The sequence below is a fragment of the Eurypyga helias genome, unplaced genomic scaffold (assembly GCF_000690775.1).
Source record: "Eurypyga helias isolate BGI_N326 unplaced genomic scaffold, ASM69077v1 scaffold10853, whole genome shotgun sequence".
Taxonomy (NCBI): Eukaryota; Metazoa; Chordata; class Aves; order Eurypygiformes; family Eurypygidae; genus Eurypyga; species Eurypyga helias.
Genome location: NW_010241938.1, coordinates 16394 through 37814, shown reverse-complemented (window position 1 = coordinate 37814; position 21421 = coordinate 16394). Strand labels below are relative to the sequence as shown.

Here is a 21421-nt window from a genome sequence, read left to right as displayed (position 1 = left end):
TGAGCAACCTGATGTAGTGGAAGGTTGCCACGGGGGGCTGGAACTAGATGATCTTTAAGGTCCCTTCCAACCCAAACCATTCTGTGAATCTATGAATTCTGCCACATACACCTGACTTTACAGCTTACATCTAAAACTCTGACCCAGCAACAGAAGTGTCAAACACGCAAAGCAAGCAATCAGTATCCACTACGACATGAAGAGCATGTGTGTTCTCTAACCTGTTACAGGATCGTTCTCCAAAGACATTCGGCTGAAGGCAGGTGTGGCATTGGAGATATCGGACAGTGTGCGACGAGCAATAGCAACTGGGAGCGGTGGTTTGGGGATATCATAGCCATCCTCTTCATTTTCTGACTCTTCAGGGCCATTGCTGGCAGTAGCTGCTGCCAGATCCCCTTCATCTAGAATAAGAGGCACATTCTGAGCTCTGGGACTGGACAGAGCCTCTGCCTCTCAAGGCAGTCCCTGTTCCCCATAGCCCACAAACACAGACAGGACACAGAACTAAGGTTTTGTTGCCAACGCCCCACATTCAAGGGAAGCTCTTTCTAGAAGGTAGTATGATAGATGTGGGCTGACAGTTGCTGCCTAGGAAAAAAATCATCTTCAAAACAGTAATTTTTTTAACAAATCTTGAGTATTTTTACAGTGCATTCCAACCAGGCTTCTCAACAGCCCCACATGCAGTCTGCAGTACACAGACCCAGACGTTTCCAACACACAGCCAAGCTGTTTTCAACAGAGGAAGCAAGTAACATTTAATTTAGCCTAAAATGCTGTTTCAGCTGGGACCAGGACCAATTCTTTGTACCCCAGTTTCTCAGTTGTTTTTTTAGCACGCTCACCAGAAGTGCTGACGGCCTCGAAAGCAGAGGGTGCTGCTTGGGAGTGAATGTTGTACATTGCTTCATACATACAGCCATCCGTCTGCGGGTCGCAGTCTGAAACTCTGAGGGAGAGAACACATATTTCCCTTCAGACCAGCGCCAGTGGCCAATCACCCCCAGTCGCTGTGCCTGAGATTCTGCACACATCCCTGCTTTTAAGTGAAATCACCACCGTTCTGTGAAAGACTCTTTGTTCCAGAAAATGCTCCAGTAATGTCTACTGCAATGCAGCGTATCAGCTTAAAAGAGTTTAACTGATACCACCAGAACACAACCTTTCAATAGAATTTTGGATTTCAGTTGCCGTTGCTCTCCATGGATTACCAGCAGAAAGAGGGAGGAGGCGTTACTGGACTCCTTTAATACTATACAAGGACTCTGCAGAAGAGCAGTAGTCCCCCTTCATTTACAGTTAGCTATGTTGCTCTAGATCTGGTGAATATCACTGGGGAAATTCAGCAAAGCAAGCAAGCAAAATCTCCACCCTAGTGAGGAGGAGTTACTGGACTCCTTTAATACTATACAAGGACTCTGCAGAAGAGCAGTAGTCCCCCTTCATTTACAGTTAGCTATGTTGCTCTAGATCTGGTATCACCGGGGAAATTCAGCAAAGCAAGCAAGCAAAATCTCCACCCTAGGACAGAAATCCGCTTTCCCAGAGCTGTGAGGAGGAAGCACAGGAGCAAACAGAATCTCACCGTAAACTCTGAGTCATTTCCAAAGGCATTTTGATCTCTGTTTTTTGTACAGCAGGACCTGGAGGCACCACAGGCAGAGAGGATGGTGACATGTATTCAGTGTCTTCATCGCTTTCAGACTGTTCCCCAGGAGGCAGTTTTGGTACAGGCAGTGGTCTGGAGGCAGAAGAAACAAGACAGAAACATTAGAAAAGCATTTAAGCCAAACCTAATGAATATCTAAGCAGCCTTTAAAATCCACAGCCTAAGTAACAAGCAGCCATCTCACAGCACCTCTGCCTACAGAAAGAACCTGGCTTTCAGGATTCCCGGCAGTCCAGCTGCGGTTGGCACACGGTCGTTATGCAAGGGGAAGTTGACAGTAACATACAGGCTACACATCGCCTGCTTCACATAAAGACCAACCCACAGGCGACTTCATAAAAGACCTAATGGCAACCGTAGCCTGTTTCCTAGTGCCACAACCAGGTGTAACTACCACCACTCCCCACAGATCTCTGGGATGCTGATTTCATCTACTTGCTCTGAATTGTGTAAACTGAATGTGTCAGAGACTGACACTAAGGCTGACAGAGTTGTGTCACACCCCTCCCTGGCACCAGCGTGGAGAGGGCTCTATGATTCCCATTCACTAAGTTACAAAAGGGCATTTTTGTAACTGGAAAACAACAGACCTGGCAGCTAAGGAGTAGATCGCGTTGGCAGATGAGGAGGCTTTAATTTTGGGGTGTTCACACTCTGAGGTTGTTGGTGGACCACTGTTCAAGCTCTGAAAGAAAAAAATCCCAACCCAGGAATCAGAAACACTACATATACCGGTGTCATTGCAAAGCTGTCAGCCAGCCATTCAACACATCCTCTGGGGAAATGAAGCATCTCCACTTATTCCAAAGCATTTACTGACACTTCAGACACCCAGTAGTTCTGTGAAAGTTTCCCCCCGGTAAGGGCACAAGCAGGGTTCTTCTCCCGTGGCCAACTGCTTGTTTACACAAAAACTGCAGGAATTTCCTATCTTTTGAGACTCCACTGGCTTTGGCAAATTCAGCTGAAATAGGTCAAAATGCAGGATAAAAGGAAAAGGATGCAGGCGAGCATGCACGTATGGAGACAGGATGACAACTGTGCAAGTGTCACTTTCTTAGACAAGCTGGCTAAAAATGTGCTTGCTTTCAACTTCAGAAAGCTGGAGGTTTTGAAAGGAAAAATTAGGGGAATACAATCACAGAAAGAAAAACTGCTTAGGATTTCTTTTAGAAAACAGTCCGTTGAACTACTGTTACACATCATGACATCGGGAATAGTAACAGATCCATTACTCCCATTCCTCCTCCAGATCCAGTCCTCCCATTATTGTCCCTTGCCAGGCATTCACCAGTTCCCTTCCGTCTCTCCTCAACACAAGATGGCCCTGTTCAGAGGTAAACTCTGGGAAGAAGGCACCTTGGAAGACTTAATACCTTCACCTCCGATAGGCCTACTCACCCCTGGGTTATCCAGGCTGAGCGTGCTCCCGAGCCGATGGCTGTCAGCCCTGGAGTCCACCTGAGAGGGCAAGGAAAAGGGCAGCGAGTGCCTGTTTGACAGTTCTCTCCCAGCCCAAGGGTCACTAGGGCTGAGAGCTACAGCTGGGGCTTTTGGAATTGGCCTGGATGGCCACAGCTCTGCCTGACGGTTGGAGGGCACAGGGGGTGGTTTGTCTCTCGAAGGACAGTCTCCTGGTGTGCAGGGCAGGGGACGTCTCTGAGGTCGACCTTCAGTCCCAATGGAATGTGGCCTGTCTGGAGGTGGCGGCGGCGGGAGGTCTCTGAGCGTGGGTGGGATCGGCAAAGGTTTATCCTTGTGAAGAGCACCAGGTACAGCCTGAAAGGCAGAAGAAAGTAAAATACTGCTTAACAAAGGCAGTCCAGCCACCAAACATAAAAAGGAGGGAGGCCAAAGGGTGAGTTTTAGCTTTCGTTATCTCAAAAGAAATTATCTCAAAGGATGTGGACGTAACTTTCCCCATCTCCACAAGTCAACCCCGCAGAAGACACCTTCTCTACAGGACTGGAGAGACAACACAGTGGCTACGTGCAGCTACAACTAAGCACTGAGCACAACAGATGCTTTTTCTTGAAGGAAGTACAAAGGGCTTACAGCAGCATTAGACTGGATTCCCACCCACGGATACCCATCGTTTAAGAAAATGATTAAATCGTGGGTTATTTGCACACGTTAACTTCCATCAGTCAGCAATGACTATTCATAGAAAGGGTCACCGTCTGCTGCCTGAACTTTCAAGCATAATTTGGGTATACACCGGTTGGAGCGAGTCCAGAGGAGGCCACGGAGATGCTCAGAGGGCTGGAGCCCCTCTGCTATGGGGAGAGGCTGAGAGAGTTGGGCTTGGAGAAGAGAAGGCTCCGGGGAGACCTTATTGCACCTTCGAGTACCTGAAGGGGCTACAAGGAAGCTGGGGGGGGACTTTTTACGAGGGCCTGTAGTGACAGGACAAGGGGTAATGGGTTTAAATTGAAAGTGGGGAGGTTTAGATTGGATGTCAGGAAGAAGTTCTTCACGGAGAGAGGGTGGTGAGGCACTGGGACAGGTTGCCCAGAGAAACTGTGGATGCCCCATCCCTGGAAGTGTCCAAGACCAGGCTGGATGAGGCTTTGAGCAACCTGGTCTAGTGGAAGGTGTCCCTGCCCCTGGCAGGAGGGTTGGAACTGGATGGTCTTTAAGGTCCCTTCCAACCCAATCCATTCTGTGATTCTAGGACTTCATCACTTCATCCAAACCAGCTGAAGAACTGCTGCCTATCTCAACAGCCAATGACCAAATGCCACCAAGATCACATCCCTGCCTTCTGCCAGTCAATCAGAAAACAAGTTAAACTCTCCCAGATTTCATTCCTGTCTTAGTTTTCTGTCTGAAAAAAATGCTTGATGGAAAGATCGTGAAGAAAAGAAAAAGTGGGACAGGAATATGACACCATCCCACATCTAGCTGGCGAGCTAGAGCAACACCACCAGCCCATAAATGAGGCTCCGAAGGGCACAAGCAGCAGTGCCTGAGGCTGTAAAAACATGAAGATACTGGTATGAACCTGGCAGTTCAACAGGCGGACACCAGTCACCCTAAGTGAGAAAGTACCTCAGCTCAGGACCAGCATCATTCTAGCAATGACATGGGTGACTGTGAAGAAAAGACAGGCCATTTAAACAGCACAACAAGACTCTCCTACCATCGATTCCAGAAGGAAGCATTTGCTTTCAGGACACTCTAGGCTCTTGTGGGGAATGGAAGGAAAGTGGCCTAACAGGACAAGTGGAAGAAGTCTTGCATTAAAGTACTTAGAGATGTCACAGAGAACATTTGGGATTCACCAGAATGTCCTGCCTGCCCCACCAAAATCACAGCTGAGAGGGCAAAGAGTGTGTCTGACCTTTGAAGTGGTCCCAGGACTGGAAGCCCCAGGCGGATTGGACACTCGCTGCTGCAAAAGATCCAGTCGTGGCGGCACGGGAGGAAGGGTGGCCTGTGGAGCTACTGAGAACGGAGAAGGAGGACGCTCAACCTGAAAAAGAAAAGAATGGGAAAATCAACAAATGACAAAATCCAGTAGAACATCTTCTCTCTAGAGAGGCTTTCAAGCTCTGTAACTTGTACAGGCTTCAGTATCGCTATTGGTAACGAATTACTGTGTTAGTTAATTCACAGCACAACAGCATCCGACTTGCTGCAAGTCTTGAGGATCACCAACGGGCTTGCTGTGGCACACAAGTGACAGTGCACACTTACCCACGGCACAGTAAAAGACAAGCTGTTTTGCTGGAGTGACGGACTTGCCTCACTGGGCCCTGAGCAGGAGCAAGCTTCTCCTCTTTTCGACACAAGAGGGCATGATCTGCTGCAAAACCTACTTACCACTGCAGGCCCCACTGTGCAAACTACCTCGACTACCGTGTCTTGGCTGTTGCCACAACCACTGGTGATCACCGAAAGCTCCATTTTCGACCCTGGAAGGCTGGTTTTCCATCCAACAAACCACAACAACGTCTGTTCTTCTCTTTTTCGTCGTTTGTTTTACAAGCAACGCTAGTGCTTTCTAACTTTGAAAAGCTTTACAGAGGTTTGCACGTGCCAACTAGTACAAAATACTGCAAACCAGGACAGGATGTCACAGGGAGGAAATTGCTTGGCTTCCCCAAGCTATGTCAACAAAAACCACCTCTAGGAATACAGTGTCCTGTTTAGCACACTGTTTCACCGGGTGGAAGCCCAAGAGGAACACAACCACAGGTAAACCAGCGTGGAGTATTCTTTCTCACCACGAAAGACAGCTTATTTTAGTGAATTCAACTATCAAAAATTAGTCACTTCCCTATGCAGTAAAACAGTGCTAAGTGTAGATGTGCAAAAACAGCAATGAGCTTTTAGGAAAAAACATGGAGGGATCCACAAAGAATGCCTGTCTTGCACACATCTCCTGGCAGGAAGTAGTGCTAATGGCAGAGAGTTATCACACCTTTATTAGCCAAACTTATCAGACACCAGATAAAAAAGATGACAGTCAAACTGTCTTCCTCAGCAGAACAGCCTGCCCTCTATCCAATTAGTCATCAGGACCTTGGGAAGACTGTACCTGGTTGGCAGTATTCATCACCAGGGAAAACGGATTTATTTTTGCTGATGTGGGTGAACTATGGCTAATAAATCCAAAGCAGCATTGCTAAGCATGCAGAGAAGCGTTATAAACCTAGATCTGACATTCCAGCAGGTCAAGCCAGCCTTTTCACCCTTCTAAGGATTCTTTCAAGACAACCCACAAGAGAGCAAAGATTTCAAAGTGTGATCACCATTGCTCCATAGAACTGACAGTTTAAACTGAACCTAAATCCCTGGTTTCCATACTGAGTAACATCTTTCCTGCTATACGGCCTGACAACCCCCACAGGCACCAATTCCTAAGTCCAGAGAACACCGATGGAGATCACGCAGTCTTTGTACATACAGCCACATCTACTACCACACACGCTGGCAACCTTACTTTGGTACCGGCAAGTTCTTTCATCATGAAAAGGGAATCATCAGCTCTGTCGTCATCATCATCATCATAATTGGGTGAGGGAGTTCCTTCCGCCCCTTGTCGTGATAATCCTCCTCCTCCTCTGGGGTCGAATGGGTCTACCACAATTGGTTCCGTGCCTTTGATTTCACAGCGGCAAAAAGGACAACCCTGGCCTTCTGATTCCTTCAGGGAAGAGAACAGATCTGTTACAACAGCCACCATGATGCAGAAATTAAACACAGAGTTACTCTAGGAAGAGGTTTAAACCTGCTTTTCAACAGGTACCTTTCAACTGAGAGGAAGACAGAAAGGCAAACTGTGCTACAAATTATGGGGAGCCTTTTCCCTCTGAAGTAGAATAACAGCTTTTAAGCAAGTCCTCACACTTCTTGTGTATTCCTAGATGAAGAGATCAGGCAGCTAAACATCTTCTCCCTGTGCTGAAGCCTGCGCTGGTGCACCGATATTACTGAAGTATGAGCTCATGTCCTCTCTTACCTCCACATCTGAAGGGAACTGAACAGTTTTGAGAAGCGAATTCTTCTGTAAAAGAGCAACGAGCTTCTCTCAGAGATTAACAAGAGGCAGTGGCTCACCTGCCATGCAGTGAGACAGGACGTGCACATCAGGTGGCCGCATGGTTCGATCTTCACATCTTTGTCATTCTCAGCACATATCTTACACAGCTGAAACGTGGAGCCCATCTCGCAGTACAGTTCATATTGTTCCTTGGGGAAAGATAGACAGGCATGGTCAATGCTGTAAAATAACAAGCATGGTTAGTCATAGCTACAAGAAACCCCACCACAAGGGTCTGGCTGGAAAAACCAGAAATTCCAAACACAAGGCCACACTGCAAAGAAGAAGTCTGCAAAGATTTCACTGTAATTTTATAGATTAGATACATCTGTCAAGCTCTGAAAAAAGCAGGCTTCCAAGACTGTCATTCAGGTGTCTCCAGAACAGCCCAGGAAAGCAGCTCACGCCATGCTGGATGGCACAGTAGAATGAGTGTTTGGCAGAACATTCTAACAAGAAAAATCTTATAACGTGTCAGCCCTGAATAAAGCTTTACCTAACCTTTGCAATCTCCTCTGCCCATTCCTACCATTCCACGACTTCTGCCATTCCTGTAAAATACATCAGCCTTAAGAACAAACCTTGGGGATACCAAGGACGACGGAATTGTAAAACCAGCTAAGGAGGCGACAAATCAGGAAGAAAGCAAGCGAGTTTGATGGGATAGAACACTTTGCTCACCTGTGTAACTTTAATGTGGTCCTGAGGCGTGGGCTCACACAAGCCAGTCAAGTCAGGATTCTGATTCCGGCCATCGGGAAATAAATAACTGTAAGCAGTTGGGGAAAAAAAAAGATCTCTCTCTATATGTGCATACACACACACACATATGTAAGGTTTCTTCTGGGGATTGTGGAGGAAAGAACGAATGAGGGTGAGGAGTGAGAATTCAAGGCAGTTTGGAAAAAATTTTGCTATTGGACAAAACCCAAACACGTCATTCTTAAAAATCAAGATGTCTTCCTTCCTGGCAGCAATTTTTATTTAAAATACGATGTTAAGGTCTCAGATTACTCAAATCATCCTCCAGTGAAACTGTAATATCCAGAGAAAGCAAACTGATGCCTCAGTATAAGTTGCAGGGGCTCAAATTAAGGACTTGACTGGAAAAGAACCTATGGCAAGGGAAACACCGATACACACTTATCGTCTGCTACTGCAAAGGACACTACAGCTCTGGGGTGCAAAGGGTAGCCAAAACAGTAAGTATATGACTTATACCACTGGCATCAATGGGACCATTCATGAGATTGAACTGTTTTGCTGAATTAAGGTCTAAATAAAAATGAAGAGCTGAGACATCCAAAAGGGGCTCAGTGATGTCGACAGTGACTGCTTGACCTCTGCAACGTGCTGCCTTTCCTGCGAAGCAGATAACGTGTGATGAACCCAGAGGGTACGTTTTACCATTCACTTGACTTTAAGACCTCACCACAGGATTAAGATTTATAAAACAAACTCGCCTTGAAAAAGGATGAAAGGTCAAAACGCAATATTGATAAGATTACTTACAAGCCTTCCCTGAAGCCATCAATCAGTGCCTGGAAAAGAGGTTTGTTGTGAGGGATTGTCTGAAGAATGTTGCCATCTGCAGTGACGTAGCCAATGGCCCACTGACCGAGTCGTGTACAACTCAATCGGAAAATATAACTAAAAACACACAAAGGAAAAGTAACTTCAGTTTGGACTGGAAAAGACAAAGAAGATTAAATGTCAAGTAGGCAGCCTTTGTCTGGCTATCTCAAGACAGCAAATAAAAACTAGCAGGAATAACTTGACGATTTATACCAGCTTTCCTCAATTTACCTCCAGGCGGATCAAAGGAGAACCTTGCAATCTGATACAAAGTGAGAAAAGCATCGAAGCACTGGCCTCCAGGTGAAATTAAACCCAGAATTCAGAGCAAGAAAAGTTAGCAACCTTAAAATCATTTGTTTCAAATTAACTTTAAGAAAAACTCAACAAACAACAGAACCACCCGACTACAAAAGGTTTCCGTTTTTAAAACCAGCACAGAGCTAGCAATATAGTAACAACCTCCAGAAATGAAGACTTGGCCCTTCCTGCGTAAAGAGAAATCTGTTAGCCCCGTTGTTCCGGGCCAGGTTCCACCCAGGACGTTACATAGGCCAAAACTGCTCAGGTCCACGGCCCCGGCAGAAGCATGTGCTGCCTCACAGACACTCTGAAGCATTACCCTGCAGCCTGCTCTGCCTACCACGCTGCTGTCTGCCAGCACAAACTCTGGTCAGCTGCCTTGGAGTTTGCTTCAAACGTACACGCTACTCTGGGGGCTGCAATCCACTCAGCTCTCCTGGTTTGCTGCGTGTGCACCAGAAAGTTATGGGATGAACAGACACATTCCTTACTCGTGGTCTTCAGCAGCCCACCGTTCAGGCTCACTCTGGCAGTGTCTGCCTCTGTGTTCTACTCAAGCCTGAGGGAGCAGTTGTGACAACTCTAAGGGTGAGCAGGAGTTAAGTCACCACGTAGAGGGTAATTTCCAAATCAAGGGGAAGCTAGGGTTTTTCACAGTCTAAATTTCTGAGGAAGGAGGAGAACGACAAAATAAACCCAATCTCCCCCATCAGTGCAGTAATCAGCAATATTAGCAGGAACGATCCAAAAAGCCACTGCTGCCAAGCACTAACCTGCCAGGTTTGTGAATGAATTTCTGAAGCCGGGCCTTCACCTCATCATACGTTAGGAATGCCATATAACCGGGATGAGTCACCGCTAGGCTATTCCAGTTCCTGAGCAAAGAGGACCATGGCTAAAGAAACAACAAAGAAATATATTAACCGTGTGCTTCTGAGAGGTACCAACACATACAATATTCCTTAACCAAAGGGATCGGTTCTTCAGTTAAAGAAGCAGGTTTCTTACCCCAGCATAAACCCAGCAGAGGAACAAAAACCAACATTCTCATGCAGCAGCCTTAGTATTTGAGTTTCTCTATTGTTGGTGATAAAAACATCACCTAAACCAGACCTTTATCAAAACTCCTTTAATAAATGGCAAGGGAGAAGCCACTGGGGTCACAAAAAGACAGCTTAAGAACAGCTATCAATTTGTGCCAGTTCAGCAGAGAAAATGACTCATTCCTGAGACAGGGATAAAGACAGGAGTTTAATAGGATTATGCACAGGACCAGAAACCATGAGTAGTCTGATCTCTAACACCGACTTCCTATATGACCTCAGGAAAGTGACCTCCCCTCTCTGTCTCAGTTTCGCTGTGTGTAAGAAGCTTGTCACTATTCTTTAACCACCTAACCTCACTTGGGTGTGGCAACGATCACTGGCTAGTCTGAAATTTGAATAAATAAACCAGGACATACATGCTAAATATGCCTTAAAATGATGTACAAGAAGTCGTAACAACAGTTTGAAAGCTCTCAATCCTGAGAAGGGCTTGGGTGTCTAAGCCTCATCCATTTTTTCCAAATCTCCCAACTTGTCTGGGAGAGGATATTAGCTCTCCCTAAGAACTTCCCATCTCTTGGAAATCACAGCAGCTCTTAACTGGCTCTTTATGGACTCTCCTTGGAAAAAGTACTGAATGAGATCAGCTACATTGCAACACCGAACATGGGAATTTTTCATCAAGATGTATCTTAATTACAACCCACCCTATCACATGGGAAAAGGCAAGTCAGAGCCAAAGAAGTAAGTGTTTGTTCTTGTAAATACCCAGTTTCACCATCAGAAGCTGGGGTTTTGAGTTTAGCACTATTAAAGACCACGGCTTAGAATTTTACCTACTACTAGTATCACCTCAGTAACACAGATATTGCTTGTGCACAGAACACAGACATGTCCACAACATCCTGGCTGTGTCAGTTCAAAAGCTAGGAAGCCCAAATTTCCCTGCTTGTGCTCCATCCTGAACAACCCCCCACCACGGAAAATAAATCTGAGAAGAAAGAGAAGGACAAGGAAGGACCGATAAACTAAGCTTCGCATTTCCTGGCTTACTGAAGTTGTGTCAGAACTTCAGTCTAAAAGCGACCTTTGCAAGGGAAAAACTGATTCATGGGAGGATACTTACAGTATATATTCAGACAACTTTTCTTTCTCCAACCAGAAGTATCAGATGCTTTCACTGCCATATAGGGTACTAAGTATTGGGGCTGTTTAGGAGATGAAGGGCAAGATGACAAAGCCCCTTACAGGATAAATAAAGCCATCTTAGTGTGTAAAATATAGTTTTTCCCAGGAAAAGAGTCTAACTCGAAGAACTGAGATGCATTTCAAGTGGTTCACATTCCTCAATTCTTACCTGAAATAGTCGTGTGAAGATATCAAATTCAAATACTGAAATGTAGTCATTGCACGTCAAGTCAATCGTTGACTTCAGGGCCATGGCTTCCAGCCCTGAACTGATCGGATGCACTTCATGCAAGGCCTGCCGGAAGCTTTTCCAAGGAACGATAGTCCTGGGGAAAACCAAGCCATCTGTAAATGTACTATGTCTGAAGACCACCACTGTGTACATACCTCACACTTGTTTTTGTGAGTATGTACCTCATGGTAATGGAAGACTGGAAAATCAAAATTAGCCACCAGAGATTGATCTATGGAATGCAAGCACAGGATTCCTTGCAGGAAATTAGCAGCCAAATGAACTTCAGACAATTTTCTCTGCATACGCTGAATTCTGTGATCTGAAGCCCAGCTCTGCTTTCTCCTTTCCCTTTTCCTGCAGCCCTGTCATGACTATGTCTGTGTGTACCCTGGGCTGTACACAACGCCATCATTCGATAAGAATTTAGTTAAAAAAATAGCTGCAAACAATTCTCTAAAAAGGGATTGACCTGAGAAGTATGAAAATCAGAAGCCAAAACAGAGGTTCCTGTTTAAAGGAATATTTTCCTTCTTTTAAAATATGGAATAGAAACAGAAAGAACATGCCTAGCTTCAGACAAGCGTGTCATAATATACTACTGCTTTTTATTCTGACAGCTACTAATTACACTCTTTAAGGGAAGTAGTGAGTTACCTTAGTTAGAATGCAGCACCCAATTCTGTTTACTTCAATCCTCAAACCTTGCTGTGGACACCTCTACAGTTCATTTAGTCGGTGTTTTATTCGATACGGAAGTTAAAACTGACATTGCAACAGTCAGCATGCAAATACACATTGCACATCACTTTCTCTTTCATTCGATCTTACCAAAACCATTATGCAAACTAAGAAACGTTCAGAGAAGCCAGAAGAAAGGTGAGCAAGTGATTGGAAAGACTCATTGGACAGAAGATTAAAAGAATTTAATATAATGATTTAGCTAGAGGACAGCTAATACTGGGGGCATGGTTACCTTTGGAAGAAGAAAGCAGATTGTTTTGCATAATTCATGGCGCTTACTTACAAGTTAAGGAATTAAATTAAGGAGAGGAAAATTTAAGATGAATAATCAAGGGAAACTGTGATAGTACAAGTGTCTCCTGGGGAAAGACCCATCACTTCATACATTTAAAACAAGACAGGCCAAAGAACTGGGAAATAAAATGTAGGAACAATCCTGTATCCTACCCAGAGAATGAGCCAAATGACTAGCAGGTCTCTGCCATCGTTCGTTTCTACAATTAACCTGACAAAGACCTTTCTGAACCGCAAAACAGAATCTTTAAAAATACACAGTGCTGTGCGCAGTTTGTTCCCACATCTCTATTTTTAAGCACATTTAGAAACTTACTTTTCACCAAAAGCTTTTCTCCAAAATTCTGCAGCATCTGCCTTGGTGATCCGGAACGTGTCTCCCTGAAAAAGGCCACTTGGGAAAATGCCTTTGAGTTCTGCCAGCATGTGACTGAATATCAGCGATAACTTTGTCAGGTTCCGCCTACAAAGCACAGCAAAAACAAACATTTCTTTCAGCACACTGAACAAACCAGAAGTAGCACCTATTGCAATTCAAGAAGTATCCCAGCCTAGAAAACTCCTCTTATTTGGGACCACCTTTCAGGAATTTACCCAGCATCCACAATGCATCCATTGTACTTACTGACAAGGGCTGCTTTTGTCACGACATTTTCCACAATGACGAACTGTGTAACCCCTTTGAGGTGGGCATGCTATTTCCAAGGCAAATCCCCTCCCCAAGCACACACATTGACAGGAAATGTCCAAAACCAATATTCAGACCTTACCTAGTCAGTAACAGCACAATCAGAGCCAAACCCTGATCTGACCCTTTTGCTCTGAAAATCCCTTATGAGAGCACAGAAAATGACTACTGCCTTGGAACATGTAAGCTGAATGTCTTTCAAAGTCTCCAGAGGGTCCCAACACAGCAGATTTGCTCAGAGAATGTCTAACTGATAACAGTTCCCAAGGGAAGGTCAAAACACCTACAGACTTTTTCCCAAAATTGTAATAACTTATATACCAGGATGCTTAAGAGTCAGGGTGCTCAAACCATACTGTGTTGAGTAATTATCCAAGTTGAATTACAAATCAGTATCCCAAGTCCCTCCTCTGCCTGATGACACTCATACATCAGGAGTGCTCTCATCCATCAGGGTATGCCCCTTCCTAAACGGTGAGGGAATGTAGGAGAAGAGAGATTCTCTGCTTCAGATTTAGTCAACGTGCAAAAGATCTCCAGAAAGAGAAGACAGGAGGACTACAGCAGCATTGGGAGCATTTTGGGTTAAATGCTTCACAAGAGACTAGCACTGGACTGGCATCAAATTCCAGCAGTACAAACTGCAGCCAGGACTGCTTCTGCCCAGCTTGCAGTCTTAGCGACTACATTAAGGAGGTAACTATGCTACGCAGAAACTGAGCTACCTTGGGTACCTCAAAGCATCAGCGCCTGCAGCAGCACAGGAATACCAAAACAACAAGTCTTCCTACTTAGGAGTCAAACAATAGCACTGTATCACATTGGCCACGCCATTACATTCTCCAGATACTTGGAAAATAGAGTTCCTGAAAAGAGACAGGGATATTTCTAGGCCAGAGGCTTTTTATTCACACCCCCACGACATGCTCAAAGGTAAAAGAAGGAACTAGTATCATGTGGGAAAGGACAACGTCTAAGTTATGCCCAGCAGACCGGAGCTGGTCAGAAGACTGCATCAACCACCAAGGCATTGCACCCTCAGTTATGATACCAAGCAACAAGTTGTTCTGCAGACTGCAAAATACTGAACCATTCTGAGAGGAGCTAGAAGCATCCCCAGTCACCGAGTACTTTCTTAATGCCTTGTTTCCCAAGCTCTCTCACTCAGCATCAGAAGGATATCGACCGGTTGGAGCGAGTCCAGAGGAGGCCACGGAGATGCTCAGAGGGCTGGAGCCCCTCTGCTATGGGGACAGGCTGGGAGAGTTGGGCTTGTTCAGCCTGGAGAAGAGAAGGCTCCGGGGGAGACCTTATAGCGCCTTCCAGTGCCTGAAGGGGCTACAAGGAAGCTGGGGGGGACTTTTGACAAGGGCCTGTAGTGACAGGACAAGGGGGAATGGGTTTAAATTGAAAGGGGGGGGGTTTAGATTACGTATCAGGAAGGAATTCTTCATGGCGCGGGTGGGGAGGCCCTGGGACAGGTTGCCCAGAGAAGCTGTGGATGCCCCATCCCTGGAAGTGTCCAAGGCCAGGCTGGATGAGGCTTGGAGCAACCTGATCTAGTGGAAGGTGTCCCTGCCCATGGCAGGGGGGTTGGAACTAGATGGGCTTTAAGGTCCCTTCCCACCCTAACCATTCCATGATTCTATGGTAAGTATGCTACTATTGTAGTGTGCCATCTCCCTGAAGACAACTGTGCTTGGCAGCAAACTAAGCTCCTCCCCAGTGTCAGCCTTTCACCAGTTTCTAGTATTCTTGTTGGACTGGTTTCATGTTAATTAATCTTGAACATTTTTCAGATACCTCTGGCTCCAGACATGCTATTCCCAGTTGGAGTACTTATTCTGTAGTCTACCTATCTGACTGCAGAACTGACCTCCAGCTAAAGGAGATATGTGACTGCCTCCAGCCTTTCTGCAAAATTTCCCTGGACATTTGGGCTTAGACCTTCTAGCTCCTTGTCATGCTTCCATAGAGTCTGAACACAACTAGAAATAACCTACTTTGCTTGACATATATTCAACCATTTGCTCAGCGCCACACAAGCCCTTTCTCCATGCTATGATACAGTCTGGGTAGACTGGAAGGTATATGGGACTGAAAACTACAAACCTCCTCTGACAACAGTCCTACTCTCTTACCCTTCTCTATCCAACTACATTTTAATTTGTCTTAGCAATGAAAGCTGCTCAAAGTGTTTACAGAGGGTGCCAGCCATGCAGCAAGGGATTCTGCTTTTTGTCCCAGATGCTCTTCTGTAGGCTGTTCCATTCAGCAGCTCTCTACTGCATGTCGTACACCTTCCAAGTGCAGCTTAAAGCAGCTATACGACTCGTGGTTCAGTTCTAGAAACGCAGACTGAAACGCTTTGCTGTTCACCACCCTGTCAGTGAACTGGCCTCACCGAGGGGCTGTCAGAAAGTCCTCTTGCCCTGCTCATCTATCACAGTTTCCAGTCATCTTGCTTCCTAAGTTTCTTTCTACCTTTGGAATGCTACTGCAATTCCTCACTTTCTGCTTTTAGAAGATTGATTAAGCATGCCTTAAAAATACCCCAAGCAAACCATGCAGGGTCCTGTGTGTCAGAAAAACCTCAGCTGTACCAGAACAGCAAAGCAATGGTTTGCCTTGTGGTCACAATCCCATTTATAAAGATCAGTGGCTCAGCACCTAGATGTATGGATACACCAAGTAGGTGCAGCAACACAAAACCAAGCTGTGACCTTTGCAGCAGTAACTGTTTGGGCACCTCCCCACCCGGGTGTAACATCAAGTAATTCAAAATTGTGTATTTGTATTCCCCTTCCCAGTAGCAGATGAGCAACCTTGCATTTCCCTGGGGAAGACTCAGAGTCTGAGGCACAGCCCCTGGTCGATCCCAGAGAGAAGATGTGGCTACGCTCACACCTGAGCACCCTTCCTCTCCCCAGAGGAAGGGTTCCCACCTTGTCCCTGCAAGGCCTCTGGCTGACAAACACTAGAAAAACTGCAAATCAGAGCTGCTAGCTTCAGAAGAGCTTTGTCCCCCAGCTGTCTTCTCAAAGTTCTCACTTCCATACAGTGCCAGAAAAGATGAAGGTTTATGGCTGTGCAAGGGGAAGGAAAAAAAGGCAAACACCATGCTATTACAAATCACTGAAACCACCTACAACTCAAGCAAAAAAGAGCTGGCACTGTGCAAGGGGAAGGAAAAAAAAAAAAGCAAACACCATGCTATTAGAAATCATTGAAACCATCTACAACTCAAGCCAAAAATTTGGATTTGTTTTTACTAAGTTTATAAAAATGGAGGCTTGAGCTAAAACTGCTAGTCACTCTGTTACACGAACATGGCAGTAATTGGTCAAACTTACATTCTGAATAACCTCCTTGAAGGATTAACATGCAATATTTGTGTGCAACCTCCGCAGGTGAGGCGGCATCTCACAGCAAGGCATTAATGCCACCCGACTGCCACAAAGTTTGCGGTGCTAAAGCTTCTCAGGGACACGGCCCAAGCTAGTGCTGACTTGCTAGCTTTTTAAATCATGTCCTGTTTCTGAAAAAATTCTATCCGTGCTTGAAGCTAACCTATGCAGTATTTGGTAGACGGAGGAAAAGTCATTTCAGGCACATATGTGAAAATTTGTGTAGGATGAGGCTAGTGCACTGACTCATTTCTGACCCTTGAGGAAGCAGCTGAGCGGACAAGTGCATGGTTTAAACAAAGCAACGGTTAACGCTCCAAATCCAGCTGCTTATCACTCCTGCCCACGAGCCTTCGCCCTTCGCTGAGGTTCAGGAAGTGCTCGCACTCAGCTGAGCGCATCATTTCACAGTGAGAGAAGTACCAACTTCCGCAGGCGTAGGGACGGATAAACAAATCATTTTACACACACACACACTGGAGACGCAGTTTCTAATACCTGAACGTTTTCAGTTCTTCAGGTTTTCATCGTTTTACACACATATTAAGCTGTATCTTAGGTAAATAACAGGAAAAACAGGAAGTAAACATGAAAGAGCAGCAAAGGGCAGAGTATTTTGTTAGTAATCAGCTTTTACATAGAGCAACTAGTTACCAATCCTGTGGCTACAAGGACAAACAATGTAAGAGTGCTGACCTTTATTTTTAATAAGCCAAGTAACACATTTGTAAATTAACACAGACCAAGTAAATGCTTGCAATTACAGGGAACATGTTTATTGGCATATCGAAGTTTAGTGATTGTGTATTTTATTTTTAGCAACATCAGCAACTGTCCTCATCTCCATCGCTTCAACTAAACAGAAACAAGAGTTCTGTCAGTAAAAGGGTAATATTTTCAAAGAACACTTAAGTGGTTTAGACCAGAGATTGCCAAGCATTTTTGGCCACAGACATCCAGCAATCTTCCGTGTTTCTTACAGACTGTGACGTCCCTCTTTCATTAATGTGTTTAGCTAAAAGCCTGAACTCAAATACTTTTACCAAGAGTTGCACCAGAGGCATGCCAACTGCAGTTCGGGAATCACCAACTTAAGCACCTACATCCCTTGGACAGTCAGTGGAATTTAAACACCTGTCATACAAGTGCTTTTGTCAACGTTACCCAGGGACCACAGGCCACATCAGTCAGCTCTCCTCGCCGTTTGCAACTGAGCTGAAGGGAACACCTGCACCAGCTTCAAAGAGCGACAGCGTGTTTCTGTTGAGTGGTGAGGTCCAGAGACAGAGCAACAACTACTGTTTCGGTAGTATTTTGTGTTCCTGCGAGTACCCTCAAACATAGAGGAGAAGTATTCAGCCTCACTGTTAGACAGTGAACCAACACTCGTGAAAGGTGAAAGCTTAGAAAGCCAAATATTTATCTACTTGATACAGTATTCAAATATTTTACTAAAATATCTAGCATGGAGGCATTATTCCTTCTGTGTTAACAGAGAAGCGTTTCTTCAACAACCCAGAAACATCACTACAGCCCTATTAGTTGCAATTACGCTCGCCTGTAAAATTGCACTACCCTGACACTGAAAAGGATCTAAAGATGTAGGTCTTAAGCCACTGTTTTGGGGAACCAGCACAGAACAAGGCTGTTTCTTCAGTTACCCAATGCTTATTAATCAGCTGACTCCCCAAGGCCGGGCCAGGCCAGCCGGCGGCTCTGCAAGCTGAACAGGCATGTTCCTCCGTCCTCCCTCCTCCGTGCCCCCTCCGCTGTGGTTGTGCTACTTCCTTCCTGTTTCACGACTGTTTTTGCTCCATGCATCTTAGCGGAAGTTAGAAGGTCGAGCAGGCGCTCCCACTTGCACCACAGTTCTTTGCTGCAGCCCCTTGGTGGGCCGGGCCCCAGCTGGTTTGTCTGGTGCTGTTGCCTCCCCCAGACCTAAAGCACATTTTTCTTTTCCAGTTTCCTGTTTGCTGGACAAGAGTGTTTTTCAACTGTACAGTCTCAGTCCTGCAAAACCCTTAATGGCAGAGGATGGTTTTAATCAGAGCGTTGCCTCTTCCAGCTACATCGACACGACTAGTTGAATTAATTCACGTTACAAAGTCACACAACACCTAATGCACTTCATAACTTCAAATGTCTTTCTTACCTCAAGGCAATGTTAGCATAAGACTGCCATTTCTGCCACTGCCAGCTAGAACTTTCCATTTTCTTCCAGTATTCTCAACTACTTCACAGCTAACCGAGTGACACGGTCTCAAATTGTTCCTCACACGCAGCAAGGAGACGGCTCCACTGGCTGACTGAGTCACAATATTGTGATCATGTGCCATAATTTGACACGCACACACTGTCACGTCTGCAAAGCTTGTTCTGTTGAAAGCATGTTACAAACACCGCTGTAGAGAGGAATTAAGAGATGCAAGACAACCAATTACAAAATGCTTCACTTCTCTAGAGTTATTAGCATATTTCTTCTGTATGACTGAATTTTCAAAAGGATTGCTATATTTGCACTCCCAATGACTTCAGTTACGCTTGTGAAAACCCAGTGTTCACAAATAACAGCCAGCTTCTAAAAATAAGCTGTGTTTAACAAAAGCTCTTCACAGGAAGCTAAGACAAGTCAACACTTTCATCTTCTAGCCCCACCAAATGAACCTGAACCTGACTCAACTGACTTAATTACAACACACCTGAGAAAATGCTTTATTTCATAAAATCAGCCCTAAATTGGCTAAAGTTACATGTCAACAATGAAGATTCAAGAGTAAAAAGAATTCAAATCTGAATACCTATTTATTTATCTGTATACCTATTTATTCTGATAGAAAATGAAGGGAAAAAGCATTATAAAGGATGTGGGAATGTCTGAGACCTTAACACTAAACTCACTGACTGAAAGACACAGGTTCCTAGAAGAGGTGATGCAGCTTCTAGTTGCTTCTGTCCTCACAGAATTGCAGAATTAACACATTCACCCAGGACAACTCAGATGCACCAGTTCTTTTCTTCAGAAATTCTGTGTTTGTTTGGTAAAAGAATTACGAATTGATGGCTTGGAAATGAGACGATTGCTCAGTTAAACTGAGGTAAAACACTAATTGCTATACTATTATTGATGGCTACTGCTGGAAACTTTAAACAGCCCTCAGTCCAAAAGGGCTTCAGTGGTATCACAGTCTTATGGCTCCAGTGGCTCTCCGTATGTTTATGACATGCTGCAAGCACACCATAATTATTTCACTAGTTGAGCAATTAATGCTTGCTTTTCTGTAAATTACACCTCAACAACCCTATTGATGGATAAGACTTTCTTCAAGACTGGGACATTCTTCTATAAATATGAGACCATGTTAAATATCTTGTCTGAGGGAAAAAACACCCGAAGCTTTTTACCTCATTTTACAGGCAAGGCAGCTGAAGGGCAGAAAGTGCTGGAGTCTAGAATTACAGCTAGGGAATGTCCACATCCTTATCATTTGTTTGTTATTGCAGAATACTATCCATTTAATAAGCACTACTGCAAGAAATTGGAAATACAAGTTTCCTACTCTATCCCTTCAGGGGTTACTTTCGAATGACACACCACCAGATGATGTCAGGGTTAGCATCCACTACAGGTAAATGCAAGCTGCAGTGCTTAAGGGGAAAAAAACCCCACACAAACTAAAAAAAAAAAAACCAAAACACCACCACCAACACTCAAACCCACAACCAAACATTTTTTTCCTGTAACTCCTTAACATCTTACAATTAGATATTTTGAAGATGTAACAACCTAAAAAAAAAAACCCACAGCTTTTAACGAGTTTCCAAGTAAAACACACCTTTCAGACACCACCAAGGTGTGAGGTTATCATACAAACATGCTTTTCAGACGTTACGAACTATGTACCAGAGGTGAGCAGTTAGGTAGGATTTCAGCAGATCGGTGCCTGCGCCTGGCTCCAGAAAGAACAACTGTGTGTTGTGCCCAACTACCACGCCAGCAACAAGTTTCCTGCACGCTCTTCATGTTAACGTAAAACTCCAGCCAGAGCACGTAAGCAGTAAGTGGAAAAGCTTGAGGTGATCCCGAGATGTGTTTTGTAACTCTGAGACAGCTTCAGAGCCCTCTACACACAGTAATCCGCTTTAAAAATAGAAACAGCGGAACTACTTTCAACTAAACTTGCAACACAGGAAGTGAATGAAATTCCATTTAACTATTACTGGCTCAGCAGAAGTCACCTTACGAAGTCATGCTGGGCCACTGCTCTGACTTTTACAGTGCTTACACAGGACAACTGAGACAGCAGACTAACAGCAAACCAGACTTTTCAGAACCAGCAGATTAAGTGCTTGCACTACAGAGTTTTACAGCATCTGTTAGCGCTGCCTTGATTTTGTAAACCAGCTCACCCCGGCATCCCTGGGATAAAAGGCAACAAACACATTCATCACCTCTTGTTAGGAAGTTGTTCGGCTCCAAACGCACTTTTCTGTTTAGAGAACTCCAGGATTCACTGTTTCATTCTCGGTAGAGCTATAAAACCAGCTGGTTAATTCTGCAACTTCAAGACTTCACTTACTAAAACAGCAGAATGGGTATGGGCACACACAATCCACAGGACTAGACCTTGCTGTCCGTTCCAGGTCTAATCCCAGGCCCGTTACATACTCTCGGCTCCAGGCCGGAATAACCTGCACGCAGGGGAGCACTACGGCCAACCCTGCAG

General features: G+C 44.9%; 1 protein-coding gene across 1 annotated transcript in view; it reads right to left on the bottom strand.

Annotated features, from left to right (window-relative positions):
• Positions 1-221: 221 nt before the first annotated feature.
• CBL (Cbl proto-oncogene, E3 ubiquitin protein ligase) overlaps positions 222-21421 on the bottom strand; it is a gene marked incomplete at both ends in the record, with an annotated part of 30356 nt that continues 9156 nt past the window's right edge. The window contains 13 exons of the mRNA XM_010148911.1: positions 222-404; positions 849-952; positions 1589-1744; positions 2263-2357; positions 3074-3451; positions 5016-5147; positions 6621-6824; positions 7238-7369; positions 7902-7989; positions 8733-8870; positions 9872-9993; positions 11502-11658; positions 12919-13065. Of these exons, the coding sequence (XP_010147213.1) occupies positions 222-404; positions 849-952; positions 1589-1744; positions 2263-2357; positions 3074-3451; positions 5016-5147; positions 6621-6824; positions 7238-7369; positions 7902-7989; positions 8733-8870; positions 9872-9993; positions 11502-11658; positions 12919-13065 (2036 nt within the window). The remainder of the gene's footprint in view (positions 405-848; positions 953-1588; positions 1745-2262; positions 2358-3073; positions 3452-5015; positions 5148-6620; positions 6825-7237; positions 7370-7901; positions 7990-8732; positions 8871-9871; positions 9994-11501; positions 11659-12918; positions 13066-21421) is intronic.